The 22696-nt window shown below is 37.8% G+C and overlaps 1 protein-coding gene across 1 annotated transcript; it reads left to right on the top strand.

The window, feature by feature from the left end:
- The first annotated feature begins 9547 nt into the window (after positions 1-9547).
- LOC133881195 (AMSH-like ubiquitin thioesterase 3) lies at positions 9548-22696 on the top strand. Its single transcript, XM_062320142.1, has 14 exons — positions 9548-9836; positions 10311-10375; positions 10469-10544; positions 10636-10836; positions 11144-11244; positions 14799-14904; positions 15001-15047; positions 15295-15619; positions 15776-15865; positions 16115-16177; positions 16549-16623; positions 20735-20797; positions 21314-21366; positions 21783-22696. The coding sequence occupies exons 1-14, from the start codon at positions 9738-9740 to the stop codon at positions 21961-21963; spliced, it is 1545 nt and encodes a 514-aa protein (XP_062176126.1). The 5' UTR covers positions 9548-9737; the 3' UTR covers positions 21964-22696.

Below are 22696 nucleotides of genomic sequence, written 5' to 3'. Positions count from 1 at the left end.
AGAACCCTCGGGTGTAGCTCAGTTGTGCACTAGGGATTTGTACCGTCTAAGTAATACATAGAAAAAACATAATGATCTTTTGTATTACTTCTTATGTGTGTATATATATATATATACTCGCGTTACCTCTCAACCGGATACATCCACCAATAGTGTACCGGTCCACTAAGCCGACATTCACGAACCAAATGTATGACAACATGAACCATGATTGTAAAGAAGCCTCGTGAAAATATTTGTTCAAGCTTGCATAGTATGATAGGGATTTCAACTTCATGTCGGGCTAGATCTTCTTCCACCAATGTTTTCGAATATATACTCCTAAAAAATGCAGACAACTCTATCAATGGTTTCACAACCTTCTTTTCCAAGGATCCACGCAAAGCGATTGGCAGCAGTTGTTGCATGAGTATATGGTTGTCATGACTCTTCAGGCCAACAATGGCATGGGCTTTAAGGTTCACACAATGGGACACATTGGAGGCATATCCATCGGGTACTCTAACATCTCTGATCACTTTCAAAAAATTAATTTTATCCTCATTAGACATCATGTGGCATGGCGCGGGCAGATATGTTTTGCCTCTCTCATTGGTGAATGGATGAAATGTTTTTCTCAAACCCATTTTAAGCAAGTCCAAACATGTTGCGTGGTTGTCTTTTATTTTTTCTTTCATGTCCAGTGGATATTATCCATCACATTTTTCTCTATGTGCATCATATCAAGGTTGTGACGTAACAAATTAACCTTCCAATAGGACAATGTGAAGAAAATACTTTTTTTTTTCCATACCACGTTCTCATTTGCCCTATGACCTTGTTGCATGGTTTTTTTGTCGTTTACCCTTTCCTGTATCTTCATGAACAAGAATAAGTCCCTATAAAGGCTGTAATTATCGTAGGATTTCATCGCCATCTAGCACAATAGGCACAACACCCAGCTCTTGTTTACAGTAAAAGGTTCTTGCCATCTGTCGCTATTTATGATCCGTAGGCAACCATCGCCTATGCCCCATATGACAATATTTACGCTCGTATATTAACCATGAAGACCCCGTTGAATGCATATAACAAGGACATGCCAGTGTGCCCCTAGTACTCCATCCAGATAAATTTGCGTACACTGGGAAGTCATTTATTGTCCACATCAATGTTGTTCGTATAACAAATGACTCTTTCATAGATTTCTCAAATGTAAGTAACCCTACATTCTACAACTCCTGTAACTCTAATACTAGAGGTCGTAGGTAGACATCTATATTCATTTCAAGTGCAGTTGGGCCTATAATAATCGTGGATAATATGAAATACGGTTGTTTCATGCACATCAAAGAACGTAAGTTGTACGGAACCAACATGACAGGCCAAGTACTGTGGCTTGTGCTCATGTTTCCAAAAGGGTTAAAACCATCCGATACTAGCCCAAGCCTACCATTCTGTGGGTTTGATGCAAAGTCTGGGTGTAGTGTATTGAAAGCCCTTCAAGTTTCACCGTCCGCCAGATGCCTAAGCACACCGTCTTTTGTGCCCCCATCAGCGTGCCACCTTATGTTGGAAGCAGTATGTTGTAACATGTACAACCTTTGCAATCTAGAAGCCAATGGAAACCACCGCAACACCTTCACTGGCCATCACTTCGATGTTTGGGATGGCCCATCTTCTTCAGTAATTTCATCCTTCCACTTTTATGCTCCACACACACTGTACATGTATCTAACTTCTTGTTTTCCTTATAGAATAGCATACAATTATTTTGATAAGCCTCTTAAATATTTTTTGGCCTCATACGTACTTTTAGGCAAAACTGGCTCATCTATTGGTACTACCTCATTGATGAACTCAAGCAAAGATGTGAAAATCGTATTACTGAGCCCACCCACACACTTCAAGTTGTATAGATGAACAATAGATGATAGTTTGTGTTTTATCATGAAGTGGCTTGCCTACATCCTAAACCAAGTTGTATAATTTCTTGGTACTCTAATCGATTTCTTTCTCAACTGCCTCAGGTACATATTTGGCTTGCACTTGCACTTGACACTCAACATCGTCTGACCGAATATTATGCATGCCAAAAACATCTTGCAGCATGGCATGCATCGTTCTTGACTCGTAGGGTATTGATACATTATCTGCAGCTGGAGTCGAGTTGGGAGATTCAACTATAGGTACTCTATTAGGTACATGAGCCCTAATCTTCTTCCCATGCCAAATCCATTCAATGTAATTTGGCATAATTCCCCTTCCACCGGTCAAATGGTCATATACTTTTTCCGCCTGTAGGCTACTATTCAAGCCACACTTCCTGCATGGGTAAACAATTGAATTTTTATTTCTGGAGTTCGTAACTGCAGACTTCACAAAAGCTTCGAAAGTCGAAAGTCGAAACCCTATTTGTTTGTAATTGTCGTCTTAGTTTCCTAATTATCGTAGGTAAGTAGTTTCCTAATTAATATTCTCTTCTTTTTTTGGGCAATTGTTGTAATTTATTGGAGGGAAAGAAAATCGTGAAAAAAAAAAAGAAAAAGAAAAGAGAGAGAGAGAGAGAGAGAGAGAGAGAGAGAGAGAGAGAGAAGGAAATAGAATCAAGAACCAGAAAGGAAAAGCACAAAAAACATATAAAAAATCACAGAAAAATAAACTGAATTGTATTTAATACATCATACATAATATCCATATCTCCCCTGAAACACTATTGGACCACAGTTTTTGGGTTGTAAGCCGTAAGGAATGCCCCGACAAATGTTTGACGAACATCACTTGAAGCCACCTAGACAACAGTTTTCAGGTTGTAATACATAAATTATCTTTTGTCAACTTTGGTGCAGTCAAGCGTGAAACGTTAACTTCCAAGCTGTAAAGAACCAACTGAAAGTCCATAAATTTTTTTTCCAAAGAAATGAACATCTTTGAGTTTCATTATGGTATGCAACGTTTGCAAACTCTCAGACCTATCCTAGTGACTAGACCCGGCCACACGATTCACCCCTAGAGCCTTGGATACCCTCTCTAACCCTCCATGGAGTCAATCACACAGTTTGATCATGTTTTTTATGTCAAACACCATATACCAGAAGAAGTGTACCACCTGACCCATAAACTCCATCAAATTAAACGGCAGTTCTCGCCCAATCAAGATTTTGATTAAGTAACCAAAGCCATAAGCTCTGTGGAAAAGTTGCCCAAGTGATCTTAGAATTTCTCAACAGACTAGACTTTATGATTAGCCTCTCAAAGTCCATAGAATCTATACCCTTTTCTCGGTTCTTTGGAAAGTCAATTCCCTGGCACACCAATAACGCAACAGAGTCCGAATTGAAAAGATAAGTCTCCTTGTTGAAGTCTTTAAAATTGAACTGCTAGACATAGCAAGAATCCCCGTTGGCATCACACAGAGCGAGACCTAGTTGAGTTATCTTTGTAGCATCAACGTTGCGCTTCATGGACACCGTCTTTTGTGCACCCATCAGCGTCCCACCTCATGTGGGAACCGGTATGTTGTAACATATACAACCTTTGCAATCTTCAAGCCAATGGAAACCATCGTAACACCTTCACTGGCCGTCTCTTCGATGTTCGGGATGACCCATCTTCTTTAGTAATTTCGTCCTTCCACTTTGATGCTCCACACATTGTACATGTATTTAACTTCTCATTTTCCTTACAGAATAGCATACAATTGTTTCGACAAGCTAGAATCTTTTCATATCAAAACCCCAAGTCTCTTAAATATTTTTTGGTCTCATACGTACTTCTTAGGCAAAGCTAGCTCATCTGTTGGTACAAACTCATTGATGAACTCAAGTAAGGATGTGAAAATCATATTACTAAGCTCACCCACACACTTCAAGTTGTATAGATGAGCAATAGATGACAGTTTGCTATATTGTGTTTTATCATGAAGTGGCTTATCTGCATCCTGAACCAAGTTGTAGAATTTCCTGGCACTCTCATCAATTTCTTTCTTAATTGCCTCAGGTACATATTCAGCTTACACTTCCACTTGACACTCACCATCGTTTGCCCGAATATTATGCATGCCAAAAACATCTTGGAGCATGGCATATATCGTTCTTGACTCGTCGGGTATTGGTACATTATCTGTAGCTGGAGTCAGGTTGGGAGATTCAACTATAGGTACTCTATTAGGTATAGGAGCCCTAATCTTCTCCCCATGCCAAATCCATTCAGTGTAATTTGGCATAACTCTCCTTCCACCAATCAAATGGTTATATAAATTATCTTTGGCAATTTTGGTGCAATCAAGGGTGCAATGTCAACTTCTAAGCGGTAAAGAACCAGCTGAAAGCCCATCAATTTTTTTTCAAATAAATGAATATCTTTGAGTTTCATTATGGTATGCAACATTTGCAACTGTTAGACCTAGCCTGGTGACTCGACCTGGCCACAAGATCCACGCTTAGAGCCTTGGCTACCCTCTTCAACCCTCTATAGAGTCAATCACACAGGTTGATCATATTTTTTATATCAAACACCATGTACCAAAAGAAGTGTACCACCAGACCCAGAAACTCAATCAAATTAAACAGCAGTTCTTGCCCAATCAAGATTTTGATTAAGTAACCAAAATTATAAGCTCCATGGAAAAGTTGCCTAAGTGATCTTAGAAATTCTCAACAGATCAGACTTTATGATTAGCCTCTCAAAGTCCATAGAATCTATACCCTTTTCTCGGTTCTTTGGGAAGTCTATTCCCTGATGCACCTGTAACGCAATAGAGTCCGAATTGAAAAGATAAGTCTTATTGTTGAAGTCTTTAAAATTGAATTGTAGCAAGAATCCCTGTTGGCATCACAGAGATGGAGACCCAGTTGAATGATCTTTGTAGCATCAATGTTGCGCTTCATGGACACTGTCTTTTGTGCGCCCATTAGCGTGCCACCTCATGTGGGAAGCGGTATGTTGTGACATGTACAACATTTTGCAATCTTCAAGCCAATGAAAACCACTTCAACACCTTCATCGGCCGTCTCTTCGATGCTCGGGATGGCCCTTCTTCTTTAGTAATTTTGTCCTTCCACTTTGATGCTCCACACACTGTACATGTATTTAACTTCTCATTTTCCTTACAGAATAGCATACAATTGTTTCGACAAGCTAGAATTTTTTCATATCAAAACCCCAAGTCTCTTAAATATTTTTTGGTCTCATATGTACTTCTTAAGCAAAGCAGGCTCATTTGTTGGTACAAACTCATTGATGAACTCAAGCAAGGATGTGAAAATCATATTACTAAGCTCACCCACACACTTCAAGTTGTATAGATGAACAATAGCTGACAGTTTGCTATATTGTGTTTTATCATGAAGTGACTTGTCTGTATCCTGAACCAAGTTGTAGAATTTCCTGGCACTCTCATCAATTTCTTTCTTAACTGCCTAAGGTACATATTCGGCTTACACTTCCACTTGACACTCATCATCGTCTACTCGAATATTATGCATGCCAAAAACATCTTGCAACATGACATGTATCGTTCTTGACTCGTCGGGTATTGGTACATTATTTGCAGCTAGAGTCAGGTTGAGAGATTCAACTATAGGTACTCTATTAGGTACAGAAGCCCTAATTTTCTCCCCATGCCAAATCCATTCAGTGTAATTTGGCATAACTCTCCTTCCACCGATTAAATGGTCATATATTTCTTATGGTCGTAGGCTCATGTTCAAGCTACACTTCCTGCATGGGCACACAATTGAATTTTTATTTCTGGAGCTTGTAACTGCATACTTCACAAATGTTTCGAAAGTCGAAAGTCGAAACCCTGTTTGTTTGTAATTGTTGTCTTAGTTTCCTAATTATCGTAGGTAAGTAGTTTCCTAATTAATATTCTCTTCTTTTCTTGGGTAATTGTTGTAATTTATTGGAGTGGTAAAAAATCGTGAAAAAAAAGAAGGAAATAGAATCAAGAACTAGAAAGGAAAAGCAAAAGAAACCTATAAAAAAATCACAGAAAAAGAAACTAAATTGTATTTAATACATCATACATAATATCCATATCTTCCCTAAAACATTATTGGACCACATTTTTCGGGTTGCAAGCCATTAGGAATGCCCTAAGAAATGTTTGACAAACATCCCCTGAATTCGCCTACACAACAATTTTCAGGTTGCAATACATAAATTATCTTTGGCAACTTTGGTGCAATCAAGCGTGCAACGTCAACTTCCAAGCCGTAAAGAACCAACTGAAAGTTCATCAAAATTTTTCCAAAGAAATGAACATCTTTGAGTTTCATTATGGTATGCAACGTCTGTAAACTGTTAGACCTAGCCTGGTGACTCAACTCGGCCACACGATCCACCCCTAGAGCCTTGGCTACCCTCTCTAACCCTCCATAGAGTCAATCACACAGTTTGATCATATTTTTTTATATCAAACACCATGTACCAAAAGAATTGTACCACTAGACCCATAGACTCCATCAAATTAAACGGTAGTTCTCGGCCAATCAAGATTTTGATTAAGTAACCAAAATCATAAGCTCCGTGGAAAAGTTGCCCAAGTGATCATAGAATTTCTCAATAGACCAAACTTTATGATTTGCCTCTCAAAGTCCATAGAGTCTGTTCCATTTTCTCAGTTCTTTGGGAAGTCAATTCTCTGGTGCACCAGTAACGCAATAGAGTCCGAATTGAAAAGATAAGTCTCCTTGTTGAAGTATTTAAAATTGAACTGCCAGACATAGCAAGAATCCCTGTTGGCATCACACATAGTGAGACCTAGTTGAATGATCTTTGTAGCATCAACGTTCCGCTTCATGGACAAGTAATTCTCAGCGGGAGATAATTGAGAGTGATTGCGGCAGGGAGCAGGGAAGACTTGGCCTGGGAACTCAGTGTCCAAGGCGACGAAACGACGATGGGGGAGAGCTCATGCGATTTTAGAGAACTCTTGGTCGAGGTTGTCTTGCCAAACCTCACGTACAATGATCAGACGCAGAGTCGCCATTACCTTTGCTGCAAAAAAGATAATGAATGATTTGGGCATTAGGGATTCCTATTCCCGTTTTTATAACCATCTAATCCCATCGCCTATCAATTTTTCATTTGCAAAATAAAACCAACTGATCCCACTGCTTGTTGGATTGCTGAGCTAAGTAATTACACAATTTTTTTTTCTTTTGTAGTTAACGGCTATCAACTGCCAAAAAGAATGACCTTGGCCAGGCCTAAAATGATGGGGCTTTCGAATTTTCTCACAACAGCCTAGTTCTGCTCATGTCGAACCCTATCATGAGCCTTCCTCCCCAAATGTCCAGCACTTTCTCTCTCTTGAAGATTTTTTTTTTTTAAAAGAAAAATGGGTCAATAATTAAACAAAAATCTCATGCTTAATTGTGTAACCCTTATTTTTTCTTAATTAAAAATCAAAATGTAATTTTACAATGTTAGACCTGTTATTCACTCCAAAGGATTAATTGCTTCTAGCACATAGGGGTTTGAAGTTTAGTTTTATATATAAGAGAAGTATTGTATCATAGAGCACTAGCAGCAACTACCCTATAGGTGGCTAGTAAAATCTAAAAAGAAAAAACTACCAGAAAACACTCAACAGGTTCTCCAAAGGTTCCTTAAACCATTGAGTAGCTATAGTGCTACCTAATGCATTACTATAATCAGAAAAATTGTTCTCTCTCCTTTCACACGTCCCCACACATGATTTCTTCCCCTTTTCCAGCTTCTGCAACCAGACGTTCTATAACCCCCCAATACACGATTTCTTCCCCTTCTCGACTTTCTGCAACCAAACCTTCCGCAACCAAATTAAAACTAGGAAGGCACCATTTTTTTACCAACCTTTCCAACACTCAGTCGGTCACCAAAACCAACTTAAATCAAGATCAAAGGATTGAACAAACAAATCCATGAAATCTTCAACCCAAAAACACTGATGAGAGATTGAGACGAGAGAGACGGGAGATGAGAGAGAGAGAGAGAGAGAGAGAGAGAGAGGAGATGGAAATGGAGATGAGAGAAAGAGAGATAGAGAGAGAAACGATGTTTCTAAAAAGAAAAAGAAAAAAGGGTTCAAAATATTATTTTAATGATGTAAGAAAAAATTAAGGGAATCTATTGTGGAGTGTATTTTTATGGGAAAACAAAAAGTAATTTGGTTCCCTAAATTTAGGGAAAATCGTTGGAGCTAGTGTTCTTAGACATGTATATTACTTAAAAAAAAAAGGAAAAAGGAAAAATGCTTGTATAGTTTTACCCCTCATTATTTCCTCCCCTCGTTATTTTAAAGTCACTGAGAAGGCCAAAGAAAAAACTATTGGATATTTAATTATAGGGGTGAATATTGGAGTAATTCTATATGTAACATAAATGTCCATCAAGTGTCCATAAAATAATGAGGTGGCTTTTAAAATTACCATTGGACATGTAGAGTAATTCTATTAGTACATTAAGTGTCCATAAAAAAATGAGGTGGCTTTTAAAATCACAATTGAGTGTGTGATTGGCCAAATGATAATTTTGATCAAATGATGATTTTAAAAGTCACTTCATTTTTTGATGAACATTTGATGGACACTTAATATACTAATAGAATTACTCGGGCATGTGATTGATCAAATGATAATTTTAAAAGTCACACAATTATTTGATGGACACTTGATGAACATTAATATGACATGTAGAATTACTTTGAATATATTCTTTACAAATAAGATCCAAGTTGTCTTAAAACAAAATTTTGTGCCAATAATTCAAATAATGCAAATGGATAATATCAAATTTTTTTTTTTTTTTTAAAAGACATCATTAATTCCATCGGCTAGGAAAACATATCAGGAGATTGTGATTGTAAAAGTAAAAGTGTCCAAATCATATCAATTGATTTTTCTTTGTATGTAGTTTATATGAAAAGGGTAGAATTTTTTTTTTCTTATTAAATTATTAAGGAAAGTTTACTTACCTCGTGAAATTCCATTATTTTTGCAATTGTACTCTCAAACTTTAAAAATTTACAATTTGATCCATATAAAAAAAATAAAATTTCGCTTACGGGCTTCTATTAACAAGTTTTTTTACCCCTAATCCTTGACCATAAGAATTTTTGATTCCATACTTATCCATTCAGTTAAGATTTAGGATTAAATCAAATAAAATTTATAAAATTACACAATTACCCTAATTAAATAATTAAAAAAAGCTTGCCATGGTGGGCCGAACCCACGACTAAGCAAATGGAGCAAATGCCAAATTTTTTTTAATAATAAATGGTATTTTTGCTTTGTTATTTTGATGTCCTTCGTTAAGATTTACATAAAACCTAATGGAGGGGGTAATATTTCAAAGTTTTCAAACATGACGGCTCACAATATAACTTTTTAAAATTTAAGATTACGGTCGTAAAAATAATAAAACATCATGGATAAATGAAGTTTGTCCGAAATTATTTGTAGAGTTATAAATAATAAGTAAAAAAAATTCCCTACACTTCGAAAACAGATTAACAGTTCATTCGGTGGACGCTAACGTACGTAACCACAACCTTTCTGAAACCTCATTATGTCGACATAGAAGGGCGTTGCCTTCTCCGAAACGAGGAAGTTTTTTTTTTTTTCTTCTTCTTTTGCAAGTCCGAAACGAGGAAGTTTTAAACCTCTAAAACTTGTTTCGCACGCTCAAAAAACTTGACTCGCACGCTCTCAACACCGAGAGAGATAGAGACAGGACGCGAGACATTTTCCTCGCCGACGACGGAGAAGATGAAGATCAACGTGAACTCGATTGCTCGGAAAGTGGAGGTCGACAATCGGATTCCCCTGCGCAATTACTACCGGATAGCGGATAATCTCCTCAAACAGGTTCCTCCAATTCTCTCATGAATCAGTAATCGAACCTTTGATTCTCTCTAAATCTATGCAATTCTGATTAATCCATCTCAATTTCAATTTCAATTTCATTGTTGTTTTCGGTTAGGGTTTTTGTTTTATTTCACTAGGGAAATTAGCTTCTCTCGGGTTTCATAGCTGTAAAGCTTCTGAATTCTTGAAACTGTGTTGGTAAACTTGTTGAAGGTGCGAGTAATAACTGTGCTTCTGAGTTCTATTGCAAAATGGAGTATGGGAAGCAATTGCTGATATTCGCAGATGATGTAGATGTGACAGTAGGTTTTGTAGAATCTCAGCATTGCTGAAATTTTGCCTATATTGTCTATAGCGCATCTCGGAATTTGATTGTATAATATTAGTTATAGCCTAAGCATGAATTTTGTGACAAATCTTTTTATTTACAGTGGCTGATTTTTTATTTTTCTTTTTGATGTTCGGTATGCTCAGGCTAGTATCTATCGGGAGGAGAATAATGTTTTAGATTTGTATATCATACTTCTTAGATATTCCAGGTAACGAAAGAAAATTTTTCCGGTCATTTCCCATGTTGCTGAAAATGGTATTGCTATATTTGAATGCATAAGCTTATTTTTTACTCTTTGCAGTTTGGTGTCTGAAACAATACCATTTCATCGAGATTACCAGGTTCTGCATCTGAAAGAGAGAACAGGATATAAGAAGGTGAGGCATACCATTATATCTTTTTAATTTTTCTTAAATGTGGAATACATGGTGGCATGTCTTCATACTGTTGTCAATGTTTGCATTCCAGAGATTGTTACCAGTACTAGATGAGCTTGAGTCTTTGAAGCCAGAATTCCAACGTCGAGTGGATGAACTGAACAATGCCCATTCTGGAGCTAGATTGTCTCAACTTGATGGCGAAGAATCGACTTCATTTGGTTCAGAGATATCTAGTTTGGAATGGCCTGCGGTCAATAAAAATTCTTACTTGAGTTTTGATATGAAGCAGGTATAGATCAAACTGCTGCTCCTCTGATAGCATGTGAAATTGGTAACTGATAAGTTTAATGCTACTCTTATCTGACGATATAGTGCTTAGGAAGCTTTCTTTCAGTTTCTTTCTTTATTTCTTCAGCATGGTGTCTCAGTCACAATGTTTTTTTGTCAGAATGTTCTTTGTATGTTATATGGAGTTGTAGGGAGTTTCATTTTCATATGCCTTCAGTCTATTTATTTTTATTTTTCCTAATATTTCTTGCTCTTGGTGTAGAATTTTCAATTTGTTAAATATAATTTTTCTTTCCACGTTGCTGCAGCCTGCCGGCATGACACCTCAGTCTTCATGGAAGTATAACAATGATTATTCTCAGGTTTTATCATCCAATTCCATGCAAATTGAGAAGCAGTTTCAGAAACTGTGAGTATATCATTCTAATAATTCTCTCATCATTCAGCGACTAGGTTCATGAGGCCCCTCTAAAATGGTCATTTCTTTGTACAGTGCAAAATCAGCCCCTTTCTAGATTAGGGCTTTTTAACCTTTAGAGTATTGCTCTTCTAGTGAAGAGGCAGCGGCATATGACTTTATGTACGGCAACAGACATAGTCCTTCTATGTTTTGCCATGAACTATTAACCTTGGATTTTGGATGTTTTCAATTGATTTTATTGCTGGCTTTTCTTTTTGATAAGTAAATTAATTTCATTAAAAGTGCAAAGGGGCGCAACCCTACTACACATGAAGTATACAAGAGAAACCCCTTATTCAAGAGAAAAAGAACAAAAATCCAAAAATTCAGAAAAGTTAGAAAAGTGTGAACTATTGTATGCCCCAATCCATGTATGAAGCGATTTGAATATGATATCCTTTAGCTCTTCCACCGAAGTCTCATGATCTTCAAAACACCTTGCATTCCGCTCTCCCCATGTGCACCACATTAAGCACAAAGGGATTGTCCTCCAAGATTCTAAAACCATACGACTTTCCAATTGACCTCTCGAACAAGTCAATAACTCTATCACCCTTCTAGGCATGACCTATTCTACTCCGATCACTGCAATAAAGAAGAAGATGATTTATGGACTCCCCACTCCTATTACACATACAACACCTTTCCGCCACTATGACTTTCCTTTTTCTCAAGTTATTCAAAGTCGGAATCTTCCCTAGTGCCGCTGTCCACACAAAGAAACTCACTCTCGATGGAGCTTTAACTCTCCAAATACTCTTTCAAGAAAATGGTGAACAAGCCCAAATGGACAATGCTTGATAAAATGACTTTACTTCAACCTTTTGCCCCTTAGATGGGATCCAACAAATACTATCCTTACCACCTTGTTTCATTTTGAGAGAGTACAACAATTCAAAAAACAGAGTCACTGAGTCCAACTCCCAATCTTGTACAAGAATGATAAAAGATAAATTCAACTGCAGATTTTCGTTAGAGAACTGCAAATGATCCGCCACCACGCCTCCTTACAACATGCAATACTAAACAACTCTGGAAAAGTTTCCTCCAGAGGCTGGTCCCCACACTATAGATCATGCCAAAACCTTTTTTTGGTTCTATCTCCCACTTCATATCTAACAAATCTAAAAAAAACTCTCCACCCTTGCTTAATATGTTTCCACACTTCTACTCTGAAGGGTCCCATCACCCCCTTAGAACACCAACCTCCACTCTTGCTTTCATATTTTGCTTCCACCTCCAAGGAGACAAAGCCTCCCTCTCTGTAGTGTAACGCCATGACCTCTTACCCAGAAGAGTTTAGTTGAACTGAGTCAGATTTCTTGCCCCCATGCCACTCGGCAACTTCGGAGAACAAATCTTCGACCAATTAACTAAATGGAACTTAAACTCATCATCGATACCTCCTCATAAATAGTCTCTTTGAAGTTTTTCAACCCTTTTTGCCACATCAATCAGAATGTGGAATAGGGACAAATAGTACGTAGGCAAATCGGACAAACTACTTTTAATCAAGGTCAACATACCTCCCTTTGACAAATACAACCTCTTCCAACCAGCCAAATGCCTTTCCATTTTTTCTACAATGTCGCTTCATTGAGGTGGACTTATATGATACTCCTAAAGGAAGACTTTAGTACTTCATTGGCAGCATATCCACCCTACACCCAAGGGTACTAGCCAAACTTTCGTAATCATTCACTTCACCAATTGGAACTATCTCTGATTTGGATAAATTAATCTTCAAATTGAAGGAAATCAGAAGATTTATGATGGTTATATAATTTTATCCCATCCCCCCTAAACAAGGGCGGAGGGTCAGGTTCCAAGTACAATCTCACATGGGTGCATATGACATTTGCGGTTTCTTGATAAGGATTTTAATTCTTTTTGCATTGAAGCAAAATTCCATTTTTTTTTTATAAGTAATGTCAAATTATATTAAAAGCGTAAAGCGCTCCTAAGTACACAAGAAGTTTACAAAAGGAATACCAAGAAAAAAGAAAACAAAAAGGAAACAGCGACCCACAAAAGCCCAAAACAACAACCCCCACCCCACCCTTAAAACCCACCAAAAACTACAAGAAGGCACCCTTGACATTACAAGCCAAACCTCATAATGCTGACAGAGCCCTCTTTCCTTTGCCACGCTAGAGCCTTCAAAAGTGATGGAACATTCCAAGTTTGTAACTTCCCTTCTGCCTTTTGTACCACGTTTGGAAGGAGTAGCGGGGACCTCTCGACAATGTTCCTTATCAAGGGTTGTCAAGAGATCAAGTAACTGATTCCCATGAAATCCCCAACAAAGGGCCAATCTCCATCGCACGTTTCACGATCTTGGACTCCCCTTCGTGCTGAGCCCCATGCTGATCAAGGGCCACCATTGGCTCCTTCGAAGACTCGCCCAACTCAGAAAACTTGGTTAGAGGAGAGAAAGCTACGTCAACCACAGACGTGCAAGGCAACGTCAACCTAGGGGAGGCTACTAAAGCAAAATTCTGTTGGATTAATTAGTGTTTGCTATAGTGATTAATTGTACCTACTATTCATGATAGTTGGGTTTAGCAAATTTGTACTGTAACTGGTTTTGGCCTTTTATACATTAATCCAGATTTTTGTTCTCCCACTAAGGGGAGTGGGGCTTGGAAGCTTTAAAGAGTGACAGGTTGGTTGGGGTGCTACAATTTAGATGGCCTTGGTTGGGTTTATCAAGTTCAGGTGTCAATGCGTGAATTTTATTTTACCTTTTTGAACCTGCTCATATTTCACCTAACACGAGCTGATTAAGACCCGAATGATTTTGTGCCTTGTAATAAGTACAGATTGTAGAAGTTGGTATTTACTCTTTATGTGAGCTCCTTCCATGGAGCTTTTACTCTATTCTACAACATGCACTTTTAAGAACCCTACAGCAAAGATTAAATCAATGGTATGGACCCCTTTAAAGGAATCTTCTATTCATTTTTATCTATCCACTTATTGACATTCAAGGAAATCCTAATCCTATCAAGGAGTTTTTGAAAATAACCTTGTAATGAAACATCCCACGGGACTTAAAAGTTAAATGTGAAAGATTAGTAGCAAGAGGTGTATGCCTTGAGAATCAAGTTAAGAAAGGTGCAGCAGCATTTTTACTGACTCTTGGCTTTGTGATATGATTCCTGAAGAGACTGCCACTTTAAGTTTAATACCTTAAGGTTTTTCACCTTGATGTGAACTTCAGAAATGCTTCATAATTATTAGGTAGGTGTTGCTCCTCTGGCTGCTTTTATCCCCCCCCTAATTTGACTCATTGTGCTTTCTTTTAGTTCATCCGTTCATTGCTTTTGTTTAAGCTACGTATATAATTTTGTATGTTATATTATACTGGTAATCTGAAGAGACTAGGTCATGTACTTGCCTAAATTGAACTGGTTGTAAATATAAAATCGCTAAACAAATCTACTTTTGGTATTGTAATTTCTGCAAGGCTTATTCACAACAATTAATTTTGGAATGTACAGATCTCTTAGTTTACCTCCTCCAAAGAAGGAAACTTTGTCTAGACACTCATTCTTAGGTCCAACTGGTCTTCGGGGTCAGTGGCTTGGTCCTAGTGCAGAAATAAAGGTGAATTGTTTGTTTACTTTTCTTCTTCTTAAAATACATATGTTCTTTTGGACTGGGCCACACTCCATGAACTAATGAAGGCTATGATGAATACAGGTTCATTATCCAAGCAATAAGGACTTGACCCATTCTGAAAATTTAAGGTAAGGACTTTTCTTACTTATCAAAAAAAAAAATTTAAGGTAAGGACTTCTGCTGACGTCATCCATTCTTAACTAAACCTTCAAACTTTTTCTACTTATTTTACCTATTTGTACGTTTTACAATTTTCTTACATGGCAGTAAAATGAGTTCAAAAAATTGACTATTTAGCATGCTACTTTTTTTACAAGTTTCTTCCTAAATTGTGGCTGCCTGTGACATTTACAATTTTTTTATGCGTGGTAATAGCCCGAATCAGGCTGGACAATGTGATATTGTGGCAGCAAAAGATGGTGATGCTGGAGGGGTCGGATCTACAATGGAGTCAGTACTCTCCTTGGATGATGGTAGATGGCTACATCCTGCTGAGGAATCGTGTTCTCCGTTGATCAATGAAGCAAGGGAAGATCCTTTGCAGTTGGTGAAGCAACCTTTCGTTCCCCCTGTCCTTGCTCAATTGCAGCAGGATGTTTGTCCAATTCCTCCATCAAAAGTTGCAGATCCGAGACCTGGACCAGCTATATCTTCTCAAGATGGGATGCAAAGTTCTGATTCATATCAGCATCTACACATTGTAGGCTTCTGTGCTGACTCTTGTTTTATATATTCAGGAAAAAAAAATTGCCGATTTCTTGGCAACATTATGATAATTTTTCCTTTCTACTTTTAAGGGTCATCTGCTTGTAATTCTTTATGGATATGATGGTTGTTCATTCAATTTACATTGCAGCCTGTAAAATTGATGGAAGATTTCTTGAGATTGGCTCGGGCGAACACCGAGAAGAATTTAGAGACATGTGGCGTTCTTGCGGGTTCTCTGGTAAGACTAACTAAATATTTAGAGTAATGATTGAATACCACCTAAAAATACAACTTTTCACCACCTTGCCTATGTGGCAAGATGGTCCCCCACCACATAGGGAAAGTGGTGAAAAGTTGTTTCTTTGGGTGATATTCAATCATTGCTCAAATATTTATGATACTGTATTTTGCTAGGAAAACAGAAGTTACAAGTGGGTTGAAAGTTGATCACATTGTTTCTTATACTTCCAATGTCATGTGGCTGTAGAAAAACAGGGTTTTTCATATCACTACGCTTATAGTCCCAAAGCAGGAGTCAACTTCAGATTCGGTAAGACAGTTAGCCATTAATATCTTGGTTTATGTCCTCTTTCTCCCTCTTTCAAGTTACATTTAAGTTTATGCCCTCGCTTATATAAAAAAAAAAAATTTAAGTTTTTGCCCTCCTGCTGCTGTGTAAGCAATTTTATTGGTTTTGAACCAATGGAATGCTGAAAGAATACTGAGGATGCATTAGAATTGTCAAATGTTTAGGTGTTATGAAGAATTTGAGATTCTTGGACATTCATTCACATGCAAGATTAGTTCTTATTCCCTTTTTAATATGTGCTCCTTAACTGTTATTGTGGCAGGATTTTATTATATACAACTTGTATTTATGTGACATCAACAGTAACAAATTGAAACCCCTTTCTGTTTCAGTGTCAAACTTTGAATGAAGAAGAAATATTTGAAGTTCAAGACAGATTATCACTCTTTCCTCTTGGTTGGATTCATGTAAGTGCATGTATACTCTGAATGGCCAGTAATTGTTAATTATATTTTTTGTTAGTTTTACATGCTCATCCTCACTTTCGTCTTCAAACTTTTTGAAATGTTGGTTCAACAATATTTTTGAAATAATTCAATGATCTTATTTTATTTTGAGTGTTGGTCTTGATGGCGTTAGCCCCTCTGGTTTTGGGAGCAGTAAAACTGCATGGACTTTGTTTAGGAGTTGATGTGCTATACTTAGATTGTTGATACCTTACAGAAAAAAATAAGAAAGAAAGAAAAAACTTAGGGAAAAATACACATACTCCCCATAAACTACCACTCAATTGTCAATGCGCCCCCTAAACTACTAATTCTGTCAATGTCTCCCATCCTCCCCCACAAAAAAAAAAAACTATCAAACAATGTCAATGTTCCCCCAATGACAAAAATACCATTCAGAAAATTATATAAAAACAAAACAAAAAATTATTTAATTTTTTTTTTTTTAAAAAAGGAAAAAAAAATAAAAATAAAAACCAAGGTTTTCCATTTTTTTTTCTTAGATTTTGTTTTATATAATTTCAGTTTGGGCCACCCTCTTGGATTTTCATTTTTCTCTTCTTTTTTTTTTTTCTTAATTTTTTTTTGAAAAACAATTTTTTTTTTTTCAAGAGGAAATTACATTTTACCCACCCTGATGTATCCACTTATTAGCGATTTGACGCCCAATGTTCAATTTTTGGTAGATGACCCCCCTAATGTTAACAACGTGTGGCAATGTGGACCTTTCGTCCACTTAGTCCGTCTAAAGAGACGGAAAGCCCGTGACCTTTTAAAGCGCACAGTTCTAAAATGACCCCTAGATCAAAACGGTGAGTTTCAAAAGAGGACATGCCACCAACCGTTTCACTGCAAGACCCAGTCCACTGCCTCCAAAACTCCGTCCAAGAGCCTCGCCTTAGGCCTTGTCAAGATCCTGAGAAAATGCCGCAAGGGGCCGAGTGAAACGGCGTCGAACCATCCCACCGCCCGTTGCCTCGACTGCAAACTTGGCCTCCTGCAAAAACAGATCATCTCCGCCTCCCACGAGGCCCAGCCGATGCCCCAAGTCTGAAGCTGAAATTTTCCCATCGCCATCTTCGTCGAAGCATTGGAAAACAACAAGAAATGAAACATTTAAAAAAAAAAAAAACAGAGCACAAATTCAATGTTCACGGATCAAAGGTAAAATCTGAAACTACATAGAAGGCGATGAAGACAAACCATCCAAACACATTTCCTAATGAGATCGTTTTGCTGCCTTGGAAGCTGAAGACGCTGATAGGGGAGAATACGAAGCTAAGAAGACATGTTGAATACTTCAAATCACAATTGAACTGATTCTTACGTTTTCTCTAGAAGGATTCTGTGTTATGTCCATGGGTGCATTGCTGCATTTGGGTTGTTGGATATAGAGCTCTTTCACACATATTTTTATGAGTATTGGAGAACCAGGTACATGCATGCATGGGCATTGCGTACGTGTTATTATTTTCCTCTGTTCTCTCCTGTTTTATTGTGTGAACAGAGGACCATTTCTCAGCTTCTAACTACCAACTCTTTCCATAACTGTCAGCCAATTCCACGAGAGACATGAGAGACATCCATAGGTGAAGCCACAGCTTTTGCGTTTACAAGCATAACAATATCGAACGTGAAGGTACTTCGTATTGGTTGAAAGGAAGGTCACTTGTACTTGTAAAAGCTCGGAAATTAACAATATCGGAAATTAAGCAGAAATTAATCACTTGTACCTGTAAAAGCTCTTCAATGACATCGTCCATTGTTATTACGTCAACAACTTCTTCTTTTGGGAGCGAATTGCGATCTATCTGCAGGATGTCAGGGTACATGTCCTCTGACAACTTCTTGCTCCTAGAACCACCCCTATATGAATTATTCCCACCGTTGGGAAAGCTCTTCCATTTTTGGAGTACTCTCTTGCTCTTAAAATTCTTATCTAGGGAAGGCTTTTCACCATCAATATTTATTTTCACGTCTTTCACTTGATATGCTTGATCTGTTTGTAGAGAGAGAGAGAGAGAGAGAGCATTTATTGTTAAACAATATAGAAAAAATAATAAAAGAGTGTGTCATATAGCTAATTTACAGACAAGTTTTAGCCCAAGGAAAACTTTCCATGGCAGCTCAGATATGAAATTGGTCCCTACATTCAAGAGGGTTGCCAGGGTGCCCCTCTACTGCCTTGTTGCACCGTCTTACAACAACAGCCATGTGGCTGTGACCTTTTTGAAACTCATTCAATATGTCATATAAGGGCAAAGTCTCTGGCACCCTATACCACAGAAGTTATGCCAAAAATCAGTTTCTTAGTTATATGACACACATCAAATGCTTCTAGAAGAATTTAAATGGGCGCTTTCATTAGACCCACATCAGATGTGACCTTCCTTTCAACCAATACGAAGTACCTTGGATGTCTTAATGAGCCATTCTTATAGAATTTTGGGTTGAAAATATGTGAAGGATTCATGAGATTGGAACATCCAATGCTTGAATGTGCCAGCCCCTGCAAGCATGGAGCTTTGCATGATGACATGGACATTGTTATCTGTAGGATGGTTTCACTAAGGGTAAATAAATAATTTTAAAAGGATAATAAATATATCCGACGGTGGTACAAAGGCAACCCAAACGAAAAGGGTACGCCCAGTGGCCTCTAGTTCAAATATATTGAACAGATTAAGCCCACCCGAGTTGGCTAAACGAGTAAATGGGTCTCTTCTGTTTATTCTCTTAAGGTTAGTGCGAGGAGAGTTGGAAAATAAACCAGCCATGCAACCCATTTACTTCTCTTGCATTGGTCTTGCATTATCCTAAACATTCCAAAATGCGCCCACGTGGCACATGTTTTTGTGCCCACGTAGCATAACGCCAAATAGCTTGAGAAACTCCCATAGCCCAGAAAAAAGCTTCAATAGAGAAACCATGCAAACACAGAGAGGAGAGAGATTGCGAGAGCGAGGGAGAGGGAGTGAGAGGAGTGACCAGACATCTTGCGGATGTGAATTCTTTAGGTTTTTGTACTGAAGAAACTTTTTGTGTGTGTACATATTTGTGATGTCCAGGAAGACGAGAGTATGGCTACGCACATTTGAAAAGGCAAAGGATGCAACACGAGCGTATGATGAAGCAGCAAGGCTCATGTGCGGGCCAAAAGCACGTACGCATTTCTCAAACAATCCCAACGAGTTTGAATCGAATTCATCATCCAAGCTTCTTTCAACAACTTTGATGGCCACACCCGTTCTACCAGAAAATTCCCACACCACCGGTCACGTGGCCGCTTTACGCTGAGCAGTGAATGAATGCGACGATGCTGGTCGAAGAGGTTGGAGTTATTCATCTAAAAAAAAGAAGAGGTTGGAGTGGCGATTAAGCCGGCGGTGGAAGGAGGAAAGGAGTCGTAAGGGAGGAGATTGAGGTGAGGATGGTGATGGACTTTGGCAGGAATGGCTACACGTGGTGGAATGGCTGTATTGTTTTAATATTTGGTGTGAGAGAGAGACGGACAACACGAAGGAGTGGCAAAATTGTCTTAAAATGACGGGCGTGTGGACGGAAGGTCCACATTGCCACACGTTAACATTAGGGGGGTCATTTACCAAAAATTGAACATTGGGCATCAAATCGCTAATAGGTGGATACATTAGGGGGGGTAAAGTGTAATTTTCCCTTTTTTCGATATTGTTTTTTTTTTTTGTTTTAGTTTTCTTTTTCGAATTCACAAGGATATATTTGTCTTATTGAAACTTTTTGTAGGTTATTTTTGTCTTTTTATTGGTTTTAGGGGGGACATTGACATTTTTTGGTAGTATAGGGGGGGGGCATTGACACAATTGATAGTTTTGGGGGCACATTGACAGTGAAGTTGTAGTTTGAGGAGGGTATGTGTACTTTTCCTAAAAAATTATTTTGAAAATGATGATTGTTGGAAAGACAACTTGTAGATTACTTGCCTTCAGTTTTTTAACCCCTTAACCATTTTTGTTTTTTCTATGGATATTTTGTTGGTAGCTGTATTTTTTGGTTTTTTTTTGACCATTCTGTTTGTTACTATTTTGAATTCCAGACACACCCATCACAGACCTGCTTCATGTCATCAGTAGATCTGCACACTCATTACTCCTACCAGGTAACAGATTGTATCACTTGGTATATGTTTGCTGGCTTCCGCTGCTTTTCGCTTAGTTGAAGACTTTGTTGATAGATCACTTGTTTTCTAATTTAAAAGTTCAGTACTGTTGGTTAAGATGGAAAGTTTTTACTGGAGCAAGTTCAGTGCTTTCTTTTCTTTATTTATGTTCTCAAATTTTTATGAACGCAACTCAACTAAGCCTTTAATACCAACTAATTGGATTTGGCTACATGGATCCTTTTGTCACTTGGCCCTAAGGCCATGTCCCTTATTACCTCTTTAACAATTATGTCTTCTATCTTTTTGAATGAATTAGGTTATGTGTATTCTGATTAATAAGCTAATGCAACTATGCATTAACATGAAATTGTTCGAGGTAATGACAAAGATCCATTAAATGCTTGCTTCCTGAAACTGCATGTAGATTTCCATATTTTTTATGTTCCACTGGTTTCCTCTTGTTATTTTGTATTTATACATAGCTGACAGGATTTCTTTGTGGTGTCATTGTAGATTATGCTTCCAGAAGCGATTGCAATTGTTATGGCTCCTACTGATACTTCGAGGTTTGTTTTCCTTTATCACCTAGTTATTATTGCTTCAAATGTAATTGCAAACCAAATAATATCATCTTTAATGTTACAAATAACGTTGAGTTAGCAGACTATTGTGAGTTTTCCTTTATGAATGATAGAAAAGAATTGCATACAGTAAGTTACAAATAACGTCGAGTCTCCTACAAATTTGTGCCAAATGTAAGAGGGAAAAACTGGGACTCTATGGTTGTTCCTTAGGTGCAGACTTAAAGGCTCGCAAATTCAACAGTTGGTCTTTCACTTGGAAAGTAAAAGTGCTGATCAATGTTACTAGATTGTGTATTAAGGGATCGATATGATTAAAGGGAATAAATAGTTAGTAGTTTATGTATCCTAGTTATAATATTACTAGTTAGCACGCTAACATGTTTTCCATGCTACTGCAGTCCACATGGCATATTTCATTTATCTGATCCAGGCGGTGTGTCTGTGATTAGACATTGCCAACAACGTGGCTTTCATCCCCACGAGGAGTCATCTGATGGGAGCCCAATTTATGAGCATTGTTCACATGTGTTTATGAACCCCAATTTGAAGTTTGATGTTGTTGATCTTCGGCGAGACTGAGTGTGTAAAATGTTGATCTTTGCACTGATGGCGTTTCCTGAGAAAATAATCTTCAGGTTGAAGGAAAATATGTATTCCAGCAGTAAATATCTTTTCACCTCACAAAGGTATAGTAAATTCAACTGGTTTTCTGAATGGATATTGGACGGATATGAAGCACATCCATATCTATCTTATAAAACCATTTGCGAGAAAGCACGAGATGGCCTTCATTGTTGTGATACTTGACTGGTAAATATTAACACCGGCATTGTTCTCAAGTCAATGGTTTCCAAAGAATGTGATACTCTCAGGAAAGTTATCAGTGATATGAATGCCAACCTGTTCTGATATATGTTTGAAAGTTGAGTTGAGTTGAGTTGAGTTTCCTGTTCCATCCATGTACAGTAAAAAGGCTGTAATGTGTGGAAGTGTTCAAATTATGCAATGGGAGACAAAGGTGGTCACTGTGGGAGCAAGCAAGATGAAGAACTTGTTCTCTTTTAACATATCCAGTCGTATTAATACTTGCAGGTCTTGACTCGTAACTAGGGGGAGATTACTCTTGTTGAGACATTACAAATGAAATGTGCTCTAATGCATATTGTGGATTTGGACACCGATTACTGTGGCCTCTCGAACCAAAAACTCATAATTATAGAGTCGTTTTAATATTCGTATATGTATATGTATAGCTATACTATAGGAATATACTGATATTGTTTTTAATAGTGAAAGTGGTAGTATTCTGATA

Source organism: Alnus glutinosa, chromosome 1 (genome assembly GCF_958979055.1).
Source record: "Alnus glutinosa chromosome 1, dhAlnGlut1.1, whole genome shotgun sequence".
NCBI lineage: Eukaryota > Viridiplantae > Streptophyta > Magnoliopsida > Fagales > Betulaceae > Alnus > Alnus glutinosa.
The sequence above is the reverse complement of the archived record's forward strand: the minus strand, read 5'-3'. Positions and strand labels throughout refer to the sequence as shown.